At 45.8% G+C, this 17,884-nt stretch overlaps 1 protein-coding gene across 2 annotated transcripts in view; it reads right to left on the bottom strand.

Moving 5' to 3' along the window:
* Window positions 1-17,884, bottom strand: part of CWC22 (CWC22 spliceosome associated protein) — a 73,489-nt gene that overhangs the window by 40,867 nt on the left and 14,738 nt on the right. For both annotated transcript variants that reach the window (XM_075000839.1, XM_075000840.1), the window contains exons 3-6: window positions 17,469-17,536; window positions 12,891-13,004; window positions 12,447-12,698; window positions 11,066-11,194 (exon numbers count right to left, since the gene is read on the bottom strand). In XM_075000839.1, the coding sequence (XP_074856940.1) occupies window positions 11,066-11,194; window positions 12,447-12,698; window positions 12,891-13,004; window positions 17,469-17,536 (563 nt within the window). The remainder of the gene's footprint in view (window positions 1-11,065; window positions 11,195-12,446; window positions 12,699-12,890; window positions 13,005-17,468; window positions 17,537-17,884) is intronic.

The following is a 17,884-nucleotide window of genomic DNA, read 5'->3' as shown; positions in this document are numbered from 1 at the left end:
CTAAGTAAGGCACCGTATTCCTTACCACTTAACTAATTATGTCATATATATAGCTATAACAGCACAGGCACATCATCAGGTAAACATATTTACCACACGCAGCACATTAGTAGCATATGTTACTCAACAGAATATATTAGTGTCACGATTCATATATGCTGGACTCTAATAAGAGAGTTAATTTCTCTCACATGACATATGGTGAGTAAAATACAATCTGTTTCCACCCAAAGAATGCAACATCATTTTCAGGCTAAAATTATGCATGTCAACTTTTATCCTAAATCTGCAGTTTTGTTGGAGCTTTGTTGCTCTCAGAATAGTAGACAGATATTTGTTCTGGAATCGGTCTAAATTATAAACCACCAAAGAGCAGGAGTATTTGATTCAATCTAAATTAAAATATCTCTGGCATGTTAGAATTATCATGATATTATCAAATTTAAATATTTACATAAAACTGGGCTACATGTACCAAATTTTCATTTTAACATCTCCTCCAGGTAGAAATGGCTGAGCATTATCTAATTTAACCTTTTTTTCCCCTACTGGAAAATGTCAGTTCAGCAAAACTGAAACATTACAGCGGAAAGGGGAGAATTTGCTGATTTTATTAATACTGTGTCCAAAAAGCGTGAAATTATCTAATTGGAATAGAATGTTCACATTCTTAGTTTCAAAATGACTGTTTAGAAATTTATTAAACCAATACTAAGTTTTAAAGCTGAAAGCAAAATTAAACATTTTGGCAGAACCCAGAAAAGATTTTTTTTTCCCCTGAAATTTCACATTACGGGAAATTTCAAAAAATATGTTTTTATTCCAATTCAGAAGGAAAACAAAGGTCAAAATTAAAGAAGTTTGCATGAAACTGAAATTCTGGTTGCCACACAGTTTTAGTTCCAGAAGATTAATAAAGTGGGAGAAGACTGCATTTTATTCTTCTAGCAACCTTATGTGGCTCAGAAACAGAAGAGTTCTTATTAGTATATTCATCCCTCGCTATACAAGCGCAATTGCTTCCCAAATTTCTGCTCGTAGGGGAAAACTCATTAAGAGCAACACTGAATTCCCATTAAAATACATATAAAAGTCACCAATTCGTTCCAAGTGCTTGGAACTTGACATAAACCAGTTGAGTTTAGGTACTTTTCTGATGTATTTGAATAGTTTGGCACTACAAATAGGATGCAGAGTATGTATATAGAGCAGGGATTCCCAACCTGTGGGTCAAAACCGAAACATGCGTCCCATTAGATGTGTCAAAAGTCACCAGCTGGGCAGTTCCCAGTTGCATGTGGCTTTTAAAGAAGCCATTTGCAGTTTCGTAACACTGCTACCTCAGGCAGATATCTATCAATAGAGATTATAAAAAAAGCAGCTATGTAGCACTTTAAAAACTAACAGAAAGAGAAGTTACTCACCATAGTAACGGTGGTTCTTCCAGATGTGTCCCCATGGGTGCTCCACAATAGGTGTCGGACTCACCCGGTGCCGCAGATCGGAAATCTTCCAGCAGTTTCTCCTGGATCGCGCATGCGCTGGCGCGCGCTGCCCCCCTACACACCCCCAGCCGTGTGCACGATCCGGTCCCCGCCAGTTCCTTGACCAACCGCCTCGGATGCTCCTGAAAAACACTAGACAGAGATCCAAAGCCGGGAGGATGGGCAGGCGGTGGAGCACCCACGGGGACATATCTCGAAGAACCACCATTACTACGGTGAGTAACTTCTCTTTCTTCTTCGAGTGTCCCCGTGGGTGCTCCACAATAGGTGACTACCCAGCAGTAACCCAAATAAGGAGGTGGGTAATCGGTTTATGTGCAGCTTGCCCCCGAGAGGACTGCTGTCGACAGACGGGTATCCTCTTAGAATACCCGAGGCAGGGCATAATGCTTGGCGAAGGTGTCATAGAATGACCAGGTCGCCGCTCTACATACGTCTGTTAACACGATGCCCCTGAAGAAGGCTGTTGACGCCGCCACCGCCCTAGTGGAGTGAGCCCTGGGCGGGGCCAGCAAAGGAGTCTTTCGAAGTTTGAAGCACATTTTTATACAGGACACAATGTGCTTTGAGATTCTCCGGGAAGAGAGACCTTCTCCTTTTGACCCGGGAGCAAGAGAGACTAGAAGCCTGTCCGTTTTCTGGAAGGACTTAGTTCTGTCTGTGTAGAAGGCCAACGCCCTCCTCACATCTAGGAGATGCAGGCGTGCCTCCTTGCCGGAGCTGTGAGGCTTCAGGTAAAACGAGGGTAAAACTACTGGCTCGTTAAGATTGGACTCCGAAGAGACTTTTGGAACAAAGGCTGGGCGCAGCCTTAAGGTTACCGCCTCCTTTGAGAATACTGTGCAGTACGGCATTGCCATCACTGCTGCGAGCTCGCTCACCCTGCGGGCTGACGTACTTGCAAGGAGGAAGGTTGTTTTTATTGTAAGGAGACGTATGGGAACTGTGGTTAATGGGTCAAAAAGGTGGACCCGATAGCGTGCTGAGCACCAAGTCCAAATTCCACGATAGTGGAAGCGGTTTCCGAGGGGGGGTACAGGTTTACCAGCCCCTTCAAGAACCTGGTAACGATAGGATGGGCGAATACCGTGGGCCCTTCCTCTGTATGCCGAAAGGCTGATGTAGCGGCGAGGTGGACCTTTAGCGAGGATACAGAAAGCCCGCCTCTCTTGAGGTCCAATAAGTATTCTAGTATTACAGATATAGGCACGTCAAGGGGAGCTAACTGCTTGGCGGAACACCAGGCTGTGAATCGAGTCCATTTCTGCTTGTAAGTCCTCCTGGTGGAGGTCCTTCGGCTACATTCCAGGACTTGTTGTGCTCCCTCTGTACATGTGCTCTTTAAGGAGCTGAGCCATGGATTAGCCATGCTTGTAGGTGCAGATCCTGAGGGTGCGGGTGCACTATAGACCCTTGAGCCCGCGTGAGTAAGTCCGGCGCCACTGGTAGAGGGAGCAGTGGGCGGTCCGACATGCGCAGAAGCAAGGGAAACCACTGCTGCCGATCCCAAGCGGGACTATGAGTATCATGCGAGCTCTCTCCTTTCTGGCTTTGTGCAAGACCTTGCGGATAAGCGCTGCAGGGGAAACGCGTAAAGTAGGGAGCCCTTCCATGAAAACATGACCAGGGACCCCTGCCCGACTCCTGCCCTGGAGCAGTACTGGGGACACGTTTTTTTTTTTTTTTGTTGTTGTACTGGGTGGCAAACAGATCGATCTGGGGAAAACTCCCATGTACGAAAAATGCGCTGTAGCAGATCGGAGTGGATCTGCCATTCGTGCGTGATTGCGACGCGCCTGCTCAGCTGATCTGCATTCACGTTGTGAGCGCCCGGCAAGTACGAGGCTTTCAACGTTATGTTATTGGCAATGCACCGATTCCACAATCGGAGTGCTTCCGCACATAGGGCATGGGATTGTGCTCCTCCTTGTCGATTGATGTAGAAACATAGTGGAGGTATTGTCGGTACTGAATCCCGACTACTTTGCCATGTAAGTAATCTCGAAAATGTTTGCAGGCATTGAACGCTGCTCTGAGCTCCAGTATGGATATGTGCAGTGTCTGTTCCGCAGGGGACCGTAGCCCTTGTGTTACCTTGTTGCCGATGTGCACTCCCCATCCCATGTGGGAGGCGTCGGTAGTAAGAAAAATAGAAATTTGTGGTTGGTGAAAAGGCACCCCCACTAGAAGATTCTCGGGGTTTTCCCACCACGCCAGGGATCTGTGCACCTCTGTTGTGGGCGATACCACCCTGTGGACAGTGTGGGATGCCGGTTTGTAAACGCTCGCCAGCCAATGCTACAGGCTTGACATGTGCAACCTGGCATTCTGTACCACAAATGTCGCTGCCGCCATGTGGCCCAGCAGCCGTAGGCACGTTAAGACCGGCACCGTGGGGCTGTATGTAATGACTTGCACCAGCGAACTGAATGCGCAGAAGCGGGCGTCGGGTAGGTACACCCTTGCTGTGATAGAGTTTATGCATGCCCCTATGAACTCTATATGTCGTGTGGGTTCGGACTTTGACTTTGCGAGGTTGATGACTAGGCCCAGCGAAGAAACGTGTCCGTTGTGACGCATATCATGCGTGAGACCTCTGCCTTCGAGGTCCCTTTCAGCAGGCAGTTGCCCAGATATGGGAAAAATAAACACCCCCTGTCTGTGCAGGTAGGCTGACACCACTGCCAGGGTTTTGGTAAAGACTCTGGGGGCCGAGGAGAGGCCAAACAGAAGAACCCTGTGCTGGAAGCGCTCTTGGCCGACTGTGAAGCGGAGGAAGCGTCTGTGTGCTGGATGGAGTGTTATATGAAAGTAAGCACCTCGTAAGTCGAGTGCTGCAACCCAGTCTCCATCGTCCAGTGCCGTGAGTATCAAGGCAACTGTGATCATCCAAAACCGTTGCTTGCACAAGTAACGGTTGAGGCCCCGAAGATCTAAGATGGGCCTCCAGTGTCCTGTTTTCTTCCCTGGCAGGAAGTAGTGTGAATAAAAACCTTCCCCTGGAATTATTCCAGCACTCTTTCCACCGCCCTTATGAACATAAGGTGAGTCACCTTGTGCTTGAGCCTCGCCTAGTGGCAGCATCCCTGAGGTGAGGCGTGGTGGGAGGCTTCGTCGCTGGAAGCGACTGGAAGGGGATCGCGTAACCCATGGCTATGATCTCCAGCACCCATATATCTGTGGTGATCTTTTGCCATTGGGAGTGGAACGGTCTGAGGCGATGATGGAACATGAGATGAGAGTGGCATTGAGCGAGGGTATTGAGAGTGCAGCCCCCGACATACCCATCAAACTTGTTGCCTTTGGGCCTGACCCGAGGTCGTACAGCTTTGTTGAGAACGTCGCCTAGGAGTTCTGTACTGTTGCCGCTATTGATAGTGCCCTTGGCCGTAGCCCCGTTGATATTGAGCACGCTGTGGTTGTAAGTGTAGCGTCTTTGCTGAGGATAAAATTTTTCCCTCCTGTATGGGGGAGTATAAATGCCCGAGGTTCTAAGCGTAGCTCTTGAGTCCTTACTGGAGTGAGGGACTGAGTCGGTTGAGTCTGCGAACAGCTTTTGTGCATCAAAGGGAAGGTCCACGATCTTTGCCTGTAGGTCCCTCAAGATACCTGACGTCTGGGGCCAGGATTCTCTACGCGTGACCACTGCTGTAGCCATTGAATGTGTTGCTGTGTCCGCCACGTCCACGGCAATCTGGACTCCCGTCCGTGATGCTGCATAGCCCTCTTGAACAATCGCCTTTAACACTGGCTTTTTATCTTCCGGAAGCGGATCCATGAGGGGAGTAAGCCCAGAGTAATTATTAAAATTATGGTTTGCTAGGTGTGCCCATAATTTGTCATTCTCAATAGCAGGATAGGAAAGGAATATACCTTCCTGCCAAACAGCTCTAGCTTCTTAGCATCTTTGTCCGATCCCCCAATTTGTACTGAGAAGCCTTTGAGCTCTGCTGGGACGACCCGACCACCAAAGAATTTGGTTGTGGGTGACTGAAGAGGAACTCCATGCCCTTTGCCGGGACGAAGTATTTCTTATCTGCGCTCTTGGTCGTAGGCGGAACAGAGGCCGGAGTCTGCCATATAGTAGTGGCTGACTCCAGAATGGCTTCGTCCAGCGGAATAGCAATTTTGGATGAAGCCGGGGGTCTCAAATTTTTCAGGAGTTTGTGATGTTTCTCCTGCACTTCTGCCATTTGAATGCCTTGCGTGAAAGCCACCCTTTTAAACAGCTCCTGAAACTGTTTAAGGTCATCCGGGGGAGAGACATCCCCGGGGGCCATGGTCTCATCTGGGGAGGATGAGGAAGAACCACTAAGGTAAACCTCCGTCGAACCCTCGGGTTCCTGTGGTCGATGATACACTTGCTCGCTGGAGGATTGTGAAGGAAAGTCTCGGGGTTCTAAAATTAACTCCCCTTGAGACAACTGTGTTTCCGTCCCCGATCGGGAGTGCCCACGGGGGCATTGAGAGGCCAGGGGGGGGACCTGCCCCTGGGTGTAGGCCTGTGGTTTGTCTGTGTCCAGCATGATAAGGATGACCATGGCAGCATGGGCAAGGGTCCGGGGATAGAGACCTGGACCACTCACGGGGTGTGTGCCCCTGATGTCCGGGAGAGCGAGACCTCCGCGATGACACAGAGAGAGGTGAAACTGGCTTGTGATAGTACTCCAGGGGATCCAATCCCAGAGGTGGCCCAAGCCATGGTGACATTGGTTGGAGGAACGGAGAAGGAGGTTTTTTTTTTTTTTCTTTTTCTTTTTTCCGGATGGGCCGGTGGAGACACAGGCCTTCGGTGCGGTGTGTGTATCACAGGGGGAGGGCTTGGTGCTAACAGCAGCGCAGCCCTGTCCAGAGATGGACTGCGGTGCCGGGTTTTTGATGTTGCCTTGCCCCTCCGTTGAGGGGCCGGCACCGCCCCCTCCCGTGCCAGGGATCTAGGCGCTGCGCGTGCCGGCTGTTGTATAACCGGAGGCTCAGCCTCTGCCACGTGCGCTGCCGCGCTGCCGCTTGCCTGAGTATGCGGCTGGTGGCTGTGTGCTCCGCTCATCCTGCTCGCTGCAAACGCACGGCAAGGATCGAGCCAGGGAGAGTTTCCTCCGTTTCTGCACTGAGGGGGTCAGAGAGAAACTACCCTCCTCTTATGCAACCCAGAGGGCCCTTCTGGGTGAGGCTTCTCTGGCAAGTCTGGCTGGAGAGCCTTATCAACATGAGCATTTTACGCCTCATCGCTCTGTCCTTCCTGGCCCTGGCTGTGAGCTTAGCACAGTGAGAACGTGTCTGGGTAGCCTGTAAGTCCCCCAGGCATTGGATGCCTTCGCTATGCCCCACGGAGGCCAGCATAACTTCACGGCATGACTCCCGCTTTGTAAAACCTGAAGAGGCCATTGCGGCGAGTCCTTTATTGTTAATAGGGTACTTAGCACTTAATCTGTGCCTTTCCACCCCGATAGTGATCACCGGCCTGCAGCAGCGGGCGACCTAAATGGCCTTCACGTCCGCTCTTCTCTTCTCCCCTCCTCTCTTTTTTCTTTTTTTTTGCTGATATTCTCTTTGTCTTTGCTTTCTCTCTTTTTTTTTTTTGTTTAATAACCGAAAACAACAAATTACACATGGAAAAAAAACACTAAGTAATCTGACTCTGGCCTTAGCCTGAGCGGATTCCATCTGCAGCCGATGGCGGTTGAGAAGGAACTGGCGGGGACTGGATCGTGCACACGGCCAGGGGCATACAGGGGGGGCGGTGCGCGCCGGCGCATGCGCAATCCAGGAGAAACTGCTGGAAGATTTCCGATCTGCGGCGCCGGGCGAGCCTGACACCTATTGTGGAGCACCCACGGGGACACTTGAAGAAGAAGAATTTATTACATGATGAGCTTTTGTGGGACAGGAGGGCTGGGGGAGCCACTCAGCCTAGCAGCCCCAGTGAAGAGGCTGCGGGGGAAGGAGGAGGAATGTCTAAGGCTGCGGCCATTTAGGGATGCGGGGGTGGGGGTAAGCCTGGGGGCTGTCTGTGGCTGCTGGGGAGGTGTAAGCCTGGGGCTGGTGTGGAGCTGCTGGGGGAGTCTAAGGATGAAGGCAGTTTGGGGCTGCTGCGGGCAGGGTGTCTAAGGCTGGGGGTAGTTTGAGGCTGCTGGGGGCGGAATCTAAGGCGGGGGGGGGGCAGTTTGGGACCGGGGGGTGGGGGGAAGGTTGGTTTAAAACCTGGCCAAGGGTGAGGTCTGTGAGGCAGGCAGCGGGGACTAATACAGTAAATTCTCAAGGTTACCCAGGGGTTGTTCCTGTAACCCCTGCCTAGCTCGAATTTTCCTGCAAGGGGAGGGGAGCCAGGAACCACCAGGGCTGGTCAGTTTCCTGGCTCCCGGAGTGGCAGGAGCTGGGAACCAGGGGCAGGCTGGTTCCAGTCTCCACATGGCATGTGGGATCCGGAAACTGATCTGCTCATGGTTGGTCAGTTTCACATTCCCGCCAGCGCAGGGTAGGGAACCATGCTAAGAGCCTTCTCCATCTCTACCCCCAGGCACAGGGCTGTCAGACAGCTGCATGTCTGAGGGAATGGAGGGAGAAGGCTCCAGCTAGAGAGCTGTAGGTCTCCCCTCCCCTCCGGCCAGGGACCCTGCAGCTGGAGCACAGCCAGCTGTGGGGCTGCGGGTCTCCCCGCCCCTCTGACCAGGGACCCCATGGCTGGCTCATATAAGCCGGGGAAGTTCACTCATTTAGTGAGCAAAGGTAGGTGTGTCCCCCCTCTTGTTTTAGCGACTACTCATAAGTATTCGTTAAAGGAGGAATGAATGTATTTACTCATTCTTGGTAGCATGCGGGACATTGAACCATAAAGTTTTAAAGATTCCTTTACCTATATTACTTTATTACAAATGGAATATAAAACGGATTTGCCCTCCAAAATCACAGAATCCTTGGGCTGGAAGGGACCTCGGGAGGTCACCGAGCCCAGCCATTTTGAAATCTCATATACATACCCTCATGGAGCTCTCCTCCACTCAGCTGAGCCCAAAGGCTCTGTCTCCACAATGAGAGGTTTTCAAAATAATTTATGCAATTTGCTCTACATAAATTTAGTAAATTATTTCAGAGGTTTTCAAAATAATTTACGCAATTTGCTCTACATAAATTTAGTAAATTATTTCAAATAGCTTATTCCAAACTTGGTGCTGTTCAGAATAAGGTGCCATTCCAAACATTCTGTTACTCTTCATAGGACAAGAGGTACCAGAACCGGAATAGCATGCCCGAAATAACAGCCAGTGAAAAGCCGAGGTGCTGCTATTTCAGGATACCTTTGTATCCTGAAATTAGACCTTCCGTGTAGCTGGATTGGCTGACTTTCAACAGAGCTGACTTGGCATAAATATTTATGTTAAAATAGACTCAAACAACATAATCATAATAGTTAACAGGGGAAAACCCCCCATCCCCCGCCTTTCCAACAGTGCATTCACCTTTAAAAACGTGTGGGGTAAATTTAGGCAATTTAAAAACGTGTGGGGGACTGGTAAATTTAGGCATGGCAATTTAGTTAATGAGATAAAGTCAAAGATTGCTGTTCTCATAGCTAAAATTTTTGCATGCCAGTTAATAAGAACAGACCATTAATCATTCTTAATCACGAGCCCAGAACTCCCAGAGAAGAGATAATTATAATTATTTCAGTAACAGGTAACTCATGTTTAACAAATAATCACTTTCTGTAAGAAACATAGTTTTTCCAAAGATGTAAAATTCATAGAGAATGACACAATAAAAATGATTCTACTACAGACTGTCAAAGACTTCATTGTCACCTTCTTCTAGAAATGATACTTGGGAGCTAATTATTTCTTGTTTTTAAGATTCTTTGCAATAGATTGATCCCTTCCCCCATAACATTAAAAATTAGCATACTTCATCAAGTGTTAGTACTTGAATGTATGGAAACATCCCTCTCCTCCAAGTGTACATCTACATCGAGATAAAATTTACAGCCTCATGAAACCAAGATTTCTGACCGAACCTAGCTGCAGATTTTTATTTCTGTGTAGATGTAGCCTAACAGCACCCACATTGTTACAGTATGCCAAGGGCAACAACAAGATATGTATTTCTTGGTATTTCTAAAATTATTTGTTATAGATATAAAATAATGTCCTTTGCTCACAGCAGATGATGTTGATCTTGGTTTTTCTGCTCTTTTCTTGCCTATCTTAGAAGAAAACCAAAAGCTTTTTTAATTCTCATATTTAAAACAAAGATAACAGCTCTATTTTTCTGATTTAGCTGTTCTGATATCTATGTATTGTGACAAAGTCCCTTGCAAACCCCTGTGGGTCCCTGCACTTCCTGGCGGTTTTCTCTATTGTGCTTCAGAGACTCATGGAGACCCCTTATCTGCCCAGGCCTTTCCAGAGGCAGGGGTCTCTGCTTAGCGAGCCATCCTTATCATAGGCAAGTCCAACTGGGGACAGAATAAAGCCAATCCCCATGCAGGCCTGCGCCTGGGCTAGTGGAATAGCCCTCAGGGAAGGGTTGGGGGGAGTCCAGACCCACCCTCTACCCTGGACTCCGGCCCAGGGTCCCTACATGATCAGGTGGCTGCTGGCAGGGCCTTCTCCCCTGCCCCAATGTAGCAACCTACTCCTGGTCCACTTCTCCCACCGCTTCCCTGTTTTACCTCTTGCTCTTGCTGTGCACCTTCCAAAACCTTCTCCCCTGCAACCAGCTAGAGGGAACCTTTTATAGGGAGTGCAGGGCCCTAGCTGACCAATGAGGGCCGATACCTAATAAGGCCCCAGCTGCCTGTCCTAATTGGGCCTATTCAGGGAACAAGAATGCACTAGCCCACCAGCCGGCATATGTTCCTCCTAGAAGGCTCCTGCAGCTACCAGGCAGCAGTCTGCCACAGTATATTTATTAATTTTAAAACTGCCGACTGTAATTTAGTATCTAATGTTCACATCCATCTGCAATAACTACTGAATGAGATTTATAATATAAAACTGAGATTAACATAATTTTTCTCCTTCTCAAAGGCTGTGTCTATACTATAAAAATAACTTCGAAAGAACCAACTTCGAAGTAGAGTGTCTACATACAACCCTGCTTCGAAGTAGGGCACCACTCCATTCCTAGGACTGAAGTAAGGACTTTGAGGTTGGGCGCTCTACTTCAAAGTAAGGGAAAACGTGTGTAGACTCTCTGCTCGGTACTTGGATGTGGTGCCTAACTTTGAAGTTAACGTCGAAGTTAGTTCCTAGTGTAGACGCACCCAAAATGTTTTGAGGACTTATTTTTCTAGACCAAGCACCATAGGTTTGCAACCTTATGTAAACTCTTCAAGTTAATGGTTGTTTGGAAATAAGATGTAAAGGAAGATAAGAGGAAAAAACTGCGTAGCACTCATACAAAATAACTTTACACGTTGCAGAATACAAGCAACAGGAATCAAAAGTATCTGTTCAAAGTATCAAACACAGTTCTAAGTGGAAAACATAGGCCATTTCATAAGAGACACTATAAACAGAAAACCTAAAGAATTATTTATTATGAAACAATCATTTGACACTTACCTTCCTCGGACAATATTTTCTTGAAGAAGTTCATGGATGATATTTTCAATATTAGAAACATTCACCTTATTGACAAGACCATTGATTGACTTCTTCAAGGCTTCCCAACTCATCCTTTGATATGCTAGGCTATTACAAAAATTACATTGCATTACTAATACAGACATTTCTAGGGACTCTATAAATACACTTTAATGTAACAAAAATGGTCAATTAGTTTGTGGTCAATAAAAGCCACAAGGTGCAGTACTTACAATAGATTTTATTTCCTTTTCCAATTTTGGTTTTATGATTACAGTGACACTAACTCATTACTACTACACCAACTTGATTTACAAAATCTCTCTCTATACCCAGTAAAAACTGTACAGTTAATGCTGAATTATGATTTTCTATAGAGAAGAAAAAAAATCCCTTAATAGTAAGAACAGGAAATAAACAATATTCAGGAATGTTTAACAGTATTATACTGAAATATTATCGTTCAAAAAATTGCCAGAACACAAGTTAAGGTTTATCTGCAATATTCAATGACAGATTTCTGAATTAATTCCTAGAAAATTCTGAGTAGGCACTAATTTTGTTTAGGAAAAAAGACATTTGATTTTGGCACACTTATAGTTCCTATGCAAATTACTCTATAAAAAAGAATAATCTCAGAAAAGATTTGTATCCTTTTCCATATGATCATGATCCTTATTTATGAACATGCGATTAACATTTAGTGAGTGTACATATGGATTCCTCCCTCAGTCTTAAAGTGACTAAAAATTTCCAGTATAGTTGTTTTTATAAATGAACAGAAACCTTTTTTAAAAACAAAATTGGAAAATATATTTAATGCTACTATTTTTTGCTGTGTACCCCATTCCCAGAGCAGTGCTGCTGTCAAGCTGACAGGGGCACTGCTCTGGGAAAGCTAGGGGGGCTAAAAACCCATTGTCCCCACCCCAGCATCAGCCGCCCCCACCACAGCCCCAACTCAGACCCGGTGCACTACAACCCCACACAGGGCTCAGGCTCCAGCCCCTGGCACGTCACACAGGGCGCTGGTGCCAGGCCCCCTGCATACCACCCACGCGGACCCTGCTCCAACCTCTGCAGACCCGGCTCAGCTCCACTCTCTCGCCCTCCCTGCAGCCCTAACCCACCCCCCGGTCCCCTGCCGCCCCAACTTACCTGAAATTTGGGATACGCAAGGGTTGTGTTCCATGCAACCCTTGCATATCCTGAGCAACTACTGTAGATAATATCAGTCTCTCTGCTGGGGTCTGAACAATGTTCATGTTTGATCAGCCAAAGACATTTTGCACTTATTTTATAAAACCCTACTATGCCAGTAAATGCTGTCAACTGTGACTTTTCTTTAACTCTGACTTACCTGTTTTTATCAGTAATTTGCTCCTGCATCATCCGGAGCTTTGCTGGAGGAATGTATGCACCACCTGTGCGGGTAAGGATTGGATCCAGCTCTTCCTTTCTTTTCTTTGAAGGGGGATCATCATGAGCAAGTGAGCTCCGGGGTACTGATCTTTCTGGAGTTTTTCTATCAGGTGAAGGAATTTTTTTCTGCTTTCTTTGATCAGATTCCCTCTCCCCCACCTTCTCTTGGGGAGTCGCTCTTCCCCACCTTCTGTGAGAGAAAAGTTTGAAAAGTAAACATGTTAAAGAATTCTCGTCTTATGGAGATGCAGGCTAAACAGCTTGTCAAGAATTCAAACCAAAGTCAGTGTAGTACTTTCACTTTTAATCAAAATATTTAAGTATCGAAAATATTAAGCAGAATAAACACTATTTTTCCATTTTAAAATACTTCAATACTTGCCTGCCTTCCACAGTTTTGTCATCATGCCCCTTTCCCGAATATTCTTGATCAGATTTGCTATGATCAGAGTAACCTCTGTCTCTTGGGGACCGAGACCTCTCATTTTCTGCATACCTAGTCCAATCCCAAAACAAAGTATAGTTTTGAGTATAGTTTTATTAAACTTTTTGTTTATATGAACCGTAGTCTCCAGGAATTTATTTTTCAGTCATAGGTTGCACACATCCCAATCACGGATGTAAAATACATTTAGCACTTGTCTACCCTTGCTCCCAACTTCGAAGGGGGAAAGTTAATCAGGGCGATGGGAGATGACCAATGAAGAGCTGTGGTGAATATGCAGAACTTCATTAGCCTAATTCTTCCCCACGGCAACTTCTAAGTGTTAAACTTTGAAGTCACAGAATCATGGAACAATAGAGCTGGCAGAGACCTAAAAAAGCCACCAAGTCCAGCCCCCCTACCCTAGGCAGGACCAAACCCATCAGATCAGCCCAGCAAGGGCTTTGTCAAGGCAAGACTTAAATGCCTCCAGGGATGAAGACTACACTACTTCTCTGGGTAGACCATTCCAATGCTTCACCACCCTCCTAGTGAAAAAGTTTTTCCTAACGTTCAACCTGGACCTTCCTAACCACAGCTTGAGACCATTGTTCCATGTTCTGCCATCCGTGACCACTGTGAACAGCCTCTCTCCAGCCTCTTTGCAACCTCCCTTCAGTGAGTTGAAGGTTTTTATCAAGTCCCCCCTCAGTCTTTTCTGCAGACTAATCAGCCCCAATTCCCTCAACCTTTCTTCTTAAGTCATATGCTCCAGACCCCTAATTATGTTGGTCGCCCTCCGTAGGACCCTCTCCAGTGTATCCACATCCTTCCTATAATTGGGGGCCCAGAACTGGACAAAATACTCCACATGCGGCCTCACCAAAGCCGAATAATAGAAATAATCACTGCTCTGGATCTACTGGCAACCCTCCTCTTGATGCAACTTAATATGCCATTAGCCTTCTTGGCTACAATGGCACATTGACGACTCATATCCAGCTTCTCATCCACTACAACTCCCAGATCCTTCTCTGCAAAACTACTACCGAGCCAGTCGGACCCCAGCCTGTAACAATGCTTGGGATTCTTCTGGCCCAAGCGCAGGACTCTGTACTTGTCCTTATTGAATCTCATCAGATTGCTTGCAGCCCAGTCTTCCAATTTCTCTAAGTCAGTCTGGACGCCGTCCCTACCCTCCAGCATATCTACTTCTCCCCCTAGCTTAGGGTCATCTGCAAACCTGCGGAGGGTGCAATCCAACCCCTCATCCAGGTCATTGATAAATATGTTGAACAGAACAGGCCCAGAATCAAACCTTGGGGCACTCCACTAGAAACCGATTGCCATCCTTCTAGCCAGCTTTCTATCCATCTTACCATCCATTTATCCAATCCACATTCCTTTAACCCGCTGACAAGAATATTGTGGGAGACTGTCTCAAAAGCTTTGCTAAAGTCAAGATAAATCACATCCATTGATTTTCCCCTATCCACAGAACCAGTTATCTCATCATAGAAACTAATCAGATATCAGTAGGCATGACTTGCCCTTCATGAATCCATACTGACTATTCCTGATCACTTTCCCCTCCTCCAAGTGCCTCAAAATGACTTCCTTGAGGAGCCCTTCCATGATTTTCCCAGGGACTGATGTAAGAGTGACCAGCCTGTAGTTTCCTGGATCATCCTTCTCCCCTTTTTTAAAGATGGGCACTACATTTGCCTTTTTCCAGTCATCCAGGATCTCTCCTGATCTCCATGACTTTTCATAGATAATGGCCACGGTCTTGTCGATGACATACACCAACTTCCTCTGAACCCTCAGATGAATTAGGTCCAGGCCCATGGATTTATGTACCTTTAGCTTTTTTAGATAGCTCCTTACCTGTTCTTTCCCCACCAAAGGCTGTCCACCTTTATCCCACAATGCATCACTTATCACATTAATCTGGGAGCCGTCTTTGTCCGTGAAGAAAGCATTAAGTACTTCAGCTTTCCCTACATCATCTGTCACTGAGTTACCTCCCTCATCCAGTTGGGGCCCCACACCCTCTCTGATCATTTTCTTCTTGCTAACATGTCTGTAGAAACTTTTCTTGTTAACCTTCACATTCCTCGCGAGTCGCAATTCCAGTTGTGCTTTCGCCTTCCTGATAACTGCCCTACATTCTTGAGCTATACATTTATATCCCTCCCTAGACATCCGTCCAAGTTTCTACTTTTTGTGCCTAAGTTTTCCAAGGATTTTCCCAGTAAGCCAGTCTGGTCTCCTACCATATTTACTTCTCTTGCTGCTCACCAGCACAATTTCTTTCTGCACCTTCAATAGGGCTTCCTTAAAATATTGCCAGTTTTCCTGGACTCCTTTTCCCTTCACGGTAGCATCCCAAGGGATTCTGTCCCCCAGGTTCCTGAAGGAGTCAAAGTCTGCTTTTCTGAAGTCTAAGGTGTGTAATTTACTGCTCTCTTTCCTTCCTTTGGTCAGGATCCTGAAGTCTACCATCTCATGATCACTGCTTCCCAGGCTGTCACCCACCTCTACCTTCCCCGTTAGTTCCTCCCTGTTTGTAAGCAGCAAGTCGAGCGGCGCATGACCTCTGGTCGGGTCCTTCAGCACTTGTACCAAGAAGTGATCCCCAACATTCTCCAGCAATTTCCTGGACTGCTTGTGTACTGCTGTATTGGTCTCCCAACAGATGTCAGGGTAATTAAAGTCCCCCCGATAATGAGAGCCTGCGATCTGGAAACCTTTCTCAGTTGTCCAAAAAAAGCCTCATCTACCTCATCATCCTGATTTGGTGGCCTGCAGCAGACACCAACCACCACATCTCCTGTGCTGCCTACACCACTAAGCTTGATCCACAGATTCTCAACAGGCTTTTCTCCCTCACAGTTTTGGTCACCATTCCCCAGCAAACCTAGTTTAGTTTAAAGCTCTCCTCACTAAGTTTGCAAGCCTACTTGCGAAAATGCTCCTTCCTCTCTTGGTTTGGTGGACCCCATCTCTTCGAATAATCCTCGTGCCTGAAAGAGCATCCCATGATCGAAGAATTCAAAGCCCTCTCTCCAACACTACCTGCGTAACCATGCATTTGCTTCCTCAATTCGACAGTTCCTACCTATCCCTTTCCCTTTGACTTCAAAGTGCCCATGCTACTTCAAAGTCCCTTTACTCCTCAAAATAGGAGTCAAGAGACTTCGAAGAGTCAAACTTGGAAGTGCTGGCATGCATGTCGCCGTGGGCGCTTTGAAGAGCCCACGTTACTTCGAAGTTGCCACGGGGGAGAATTAGCCTAATGAAGTACTGCATATGCGCTGCAGCACTTCATTGGTCATCTCCCGTTGCCCTGATTACCATGCCCCCTTCGAAGATGGGGGCAAGGGTAGACAAGCCCTTAGTTAACCATTTAAATGTTAAGTTTAACCAGTTAACTAACTGAAAGGAATGGGGGGGCTGCAGAGGAGTGACTCCAACCTCCACCACATAACCATAACTACTAAGCCCCATCCATTCAGAGTGAGACTTACTGGTTAACCATTCACATCCCTAACACCAATGTTTTTAAAACTGGCAGGCCTTATTTTTGTACTAGTGAACTGAGACTACTAACGTGATTCAAGACAGAAATATGCACACTGTCAAGATCACACAGGCCTGGTGATAAACAAAAATTAATCTGATAGGTGTGTGACCTTTAAAAACATTATCAAGAAAAATTAGCACTCAGTTAAAAATATTAATTAAATTAAATATTGAATATATTGAGCACTATACAAGTGACAAGATATTGCATGGAATTTATCCAACCATTCATTTTATGTGCCACCTTTTTTATCTGTGTAGCACTAAGTACATCATATATAGGCATATAAGAAACTTATTTTATATTTTAGTACCACAATATGTCACTGTAAGTGAAACGGAAATTAAAATAACATTTCCCTGAAAGAATCATTTAATGCAGTATGTATAATATCACAAGAAATGACACTTACTTCAGAATATACTATGAAGCAGGGTCATGAATATGCAGTGCCTCATAAGCATAATGGCAGCCACGCATGCATCCAAACTGGTGGTTTTGAAATGCATGCTGCTTATGTAGCCATGGGCCTTTCAAAATTGCCCCTGATTTCGAAAGCCCCCTCTTCCCATCTGGTTTCCCTTTCTGTCCCCAATTGACATCTGCAGCCTTGCTACGAAGTGACAATTGTGGATAATTGTGACAATTGCAGTTAACAGCAATGGTGGAATGCAAGGAGACTTAAATCCTATTTCCTATTTCCATTTTAAAACTCTCCAGAATTAGAAATGACTATTGAAAAGTTTTAAAATCTTCAATTAAAAACATATTCTAGTATTGCTGTCCCATATTCGATGCCTGAAATTAAATTTTTCACGTTCTTTTATTAACACAAGTGAAAAACATGGAACAAAAATGCATACGTTTGTACTTATCTAATTCATTCTCAAATATTACATCCTTAAGTACAATTAAAGGCAATTAAATCTCTTAAAATTAAAATTGTTTACCTGTCTTCAGGAGAGGAACTTCTCCGGTGAGAGCTGTGGCTTTCTTTTCTTTCATAACTGGAGCCATGCTTTTAAACAAAGTATTAAATTACTTTATAGATCTTTATAAGAGTACATTTACTAAACATATCAATCTTTTTATATCAAGAATTATTTTATGTCCTACTCCCACTCTGAAATTCTTATGCCAGCTCCACTCCTTATACTTTGAACAGTGTCTACTGTAGCCACGGTTTAATAAACCTCTCACTCCTGCTTTTTCTTCCAAATTCCATGTTATAAATTGACTTTTTCTACAAACTACATACTTTCTCTCCTCAATTTCTGTGCAGTTACCTCATCTATCCTATCTGTCCAAAAAACAAAAACAAAAACAAAAAAAAGTCATGTAGCACTTTAAAGACTAACAAAATAAT

Source organism: Carettochelys insculpta, chromosome 8 (assembly GCF_033958435.1).
Source record: "Carettochelys insculpta isolate YL-2023 chromosome 8, ASM3395843v1, whole genome shotgun sequence".
NCBI lineage: Eukaryota > Metazoa > Chordata > Testudines > Carettochelyidae > Carettochelys > Carettochelys insculpta.
Note: the sequence above shows the minus strand (reverse complement) of the source record. Positions and strands in the feature narration are given on the sequence as shown.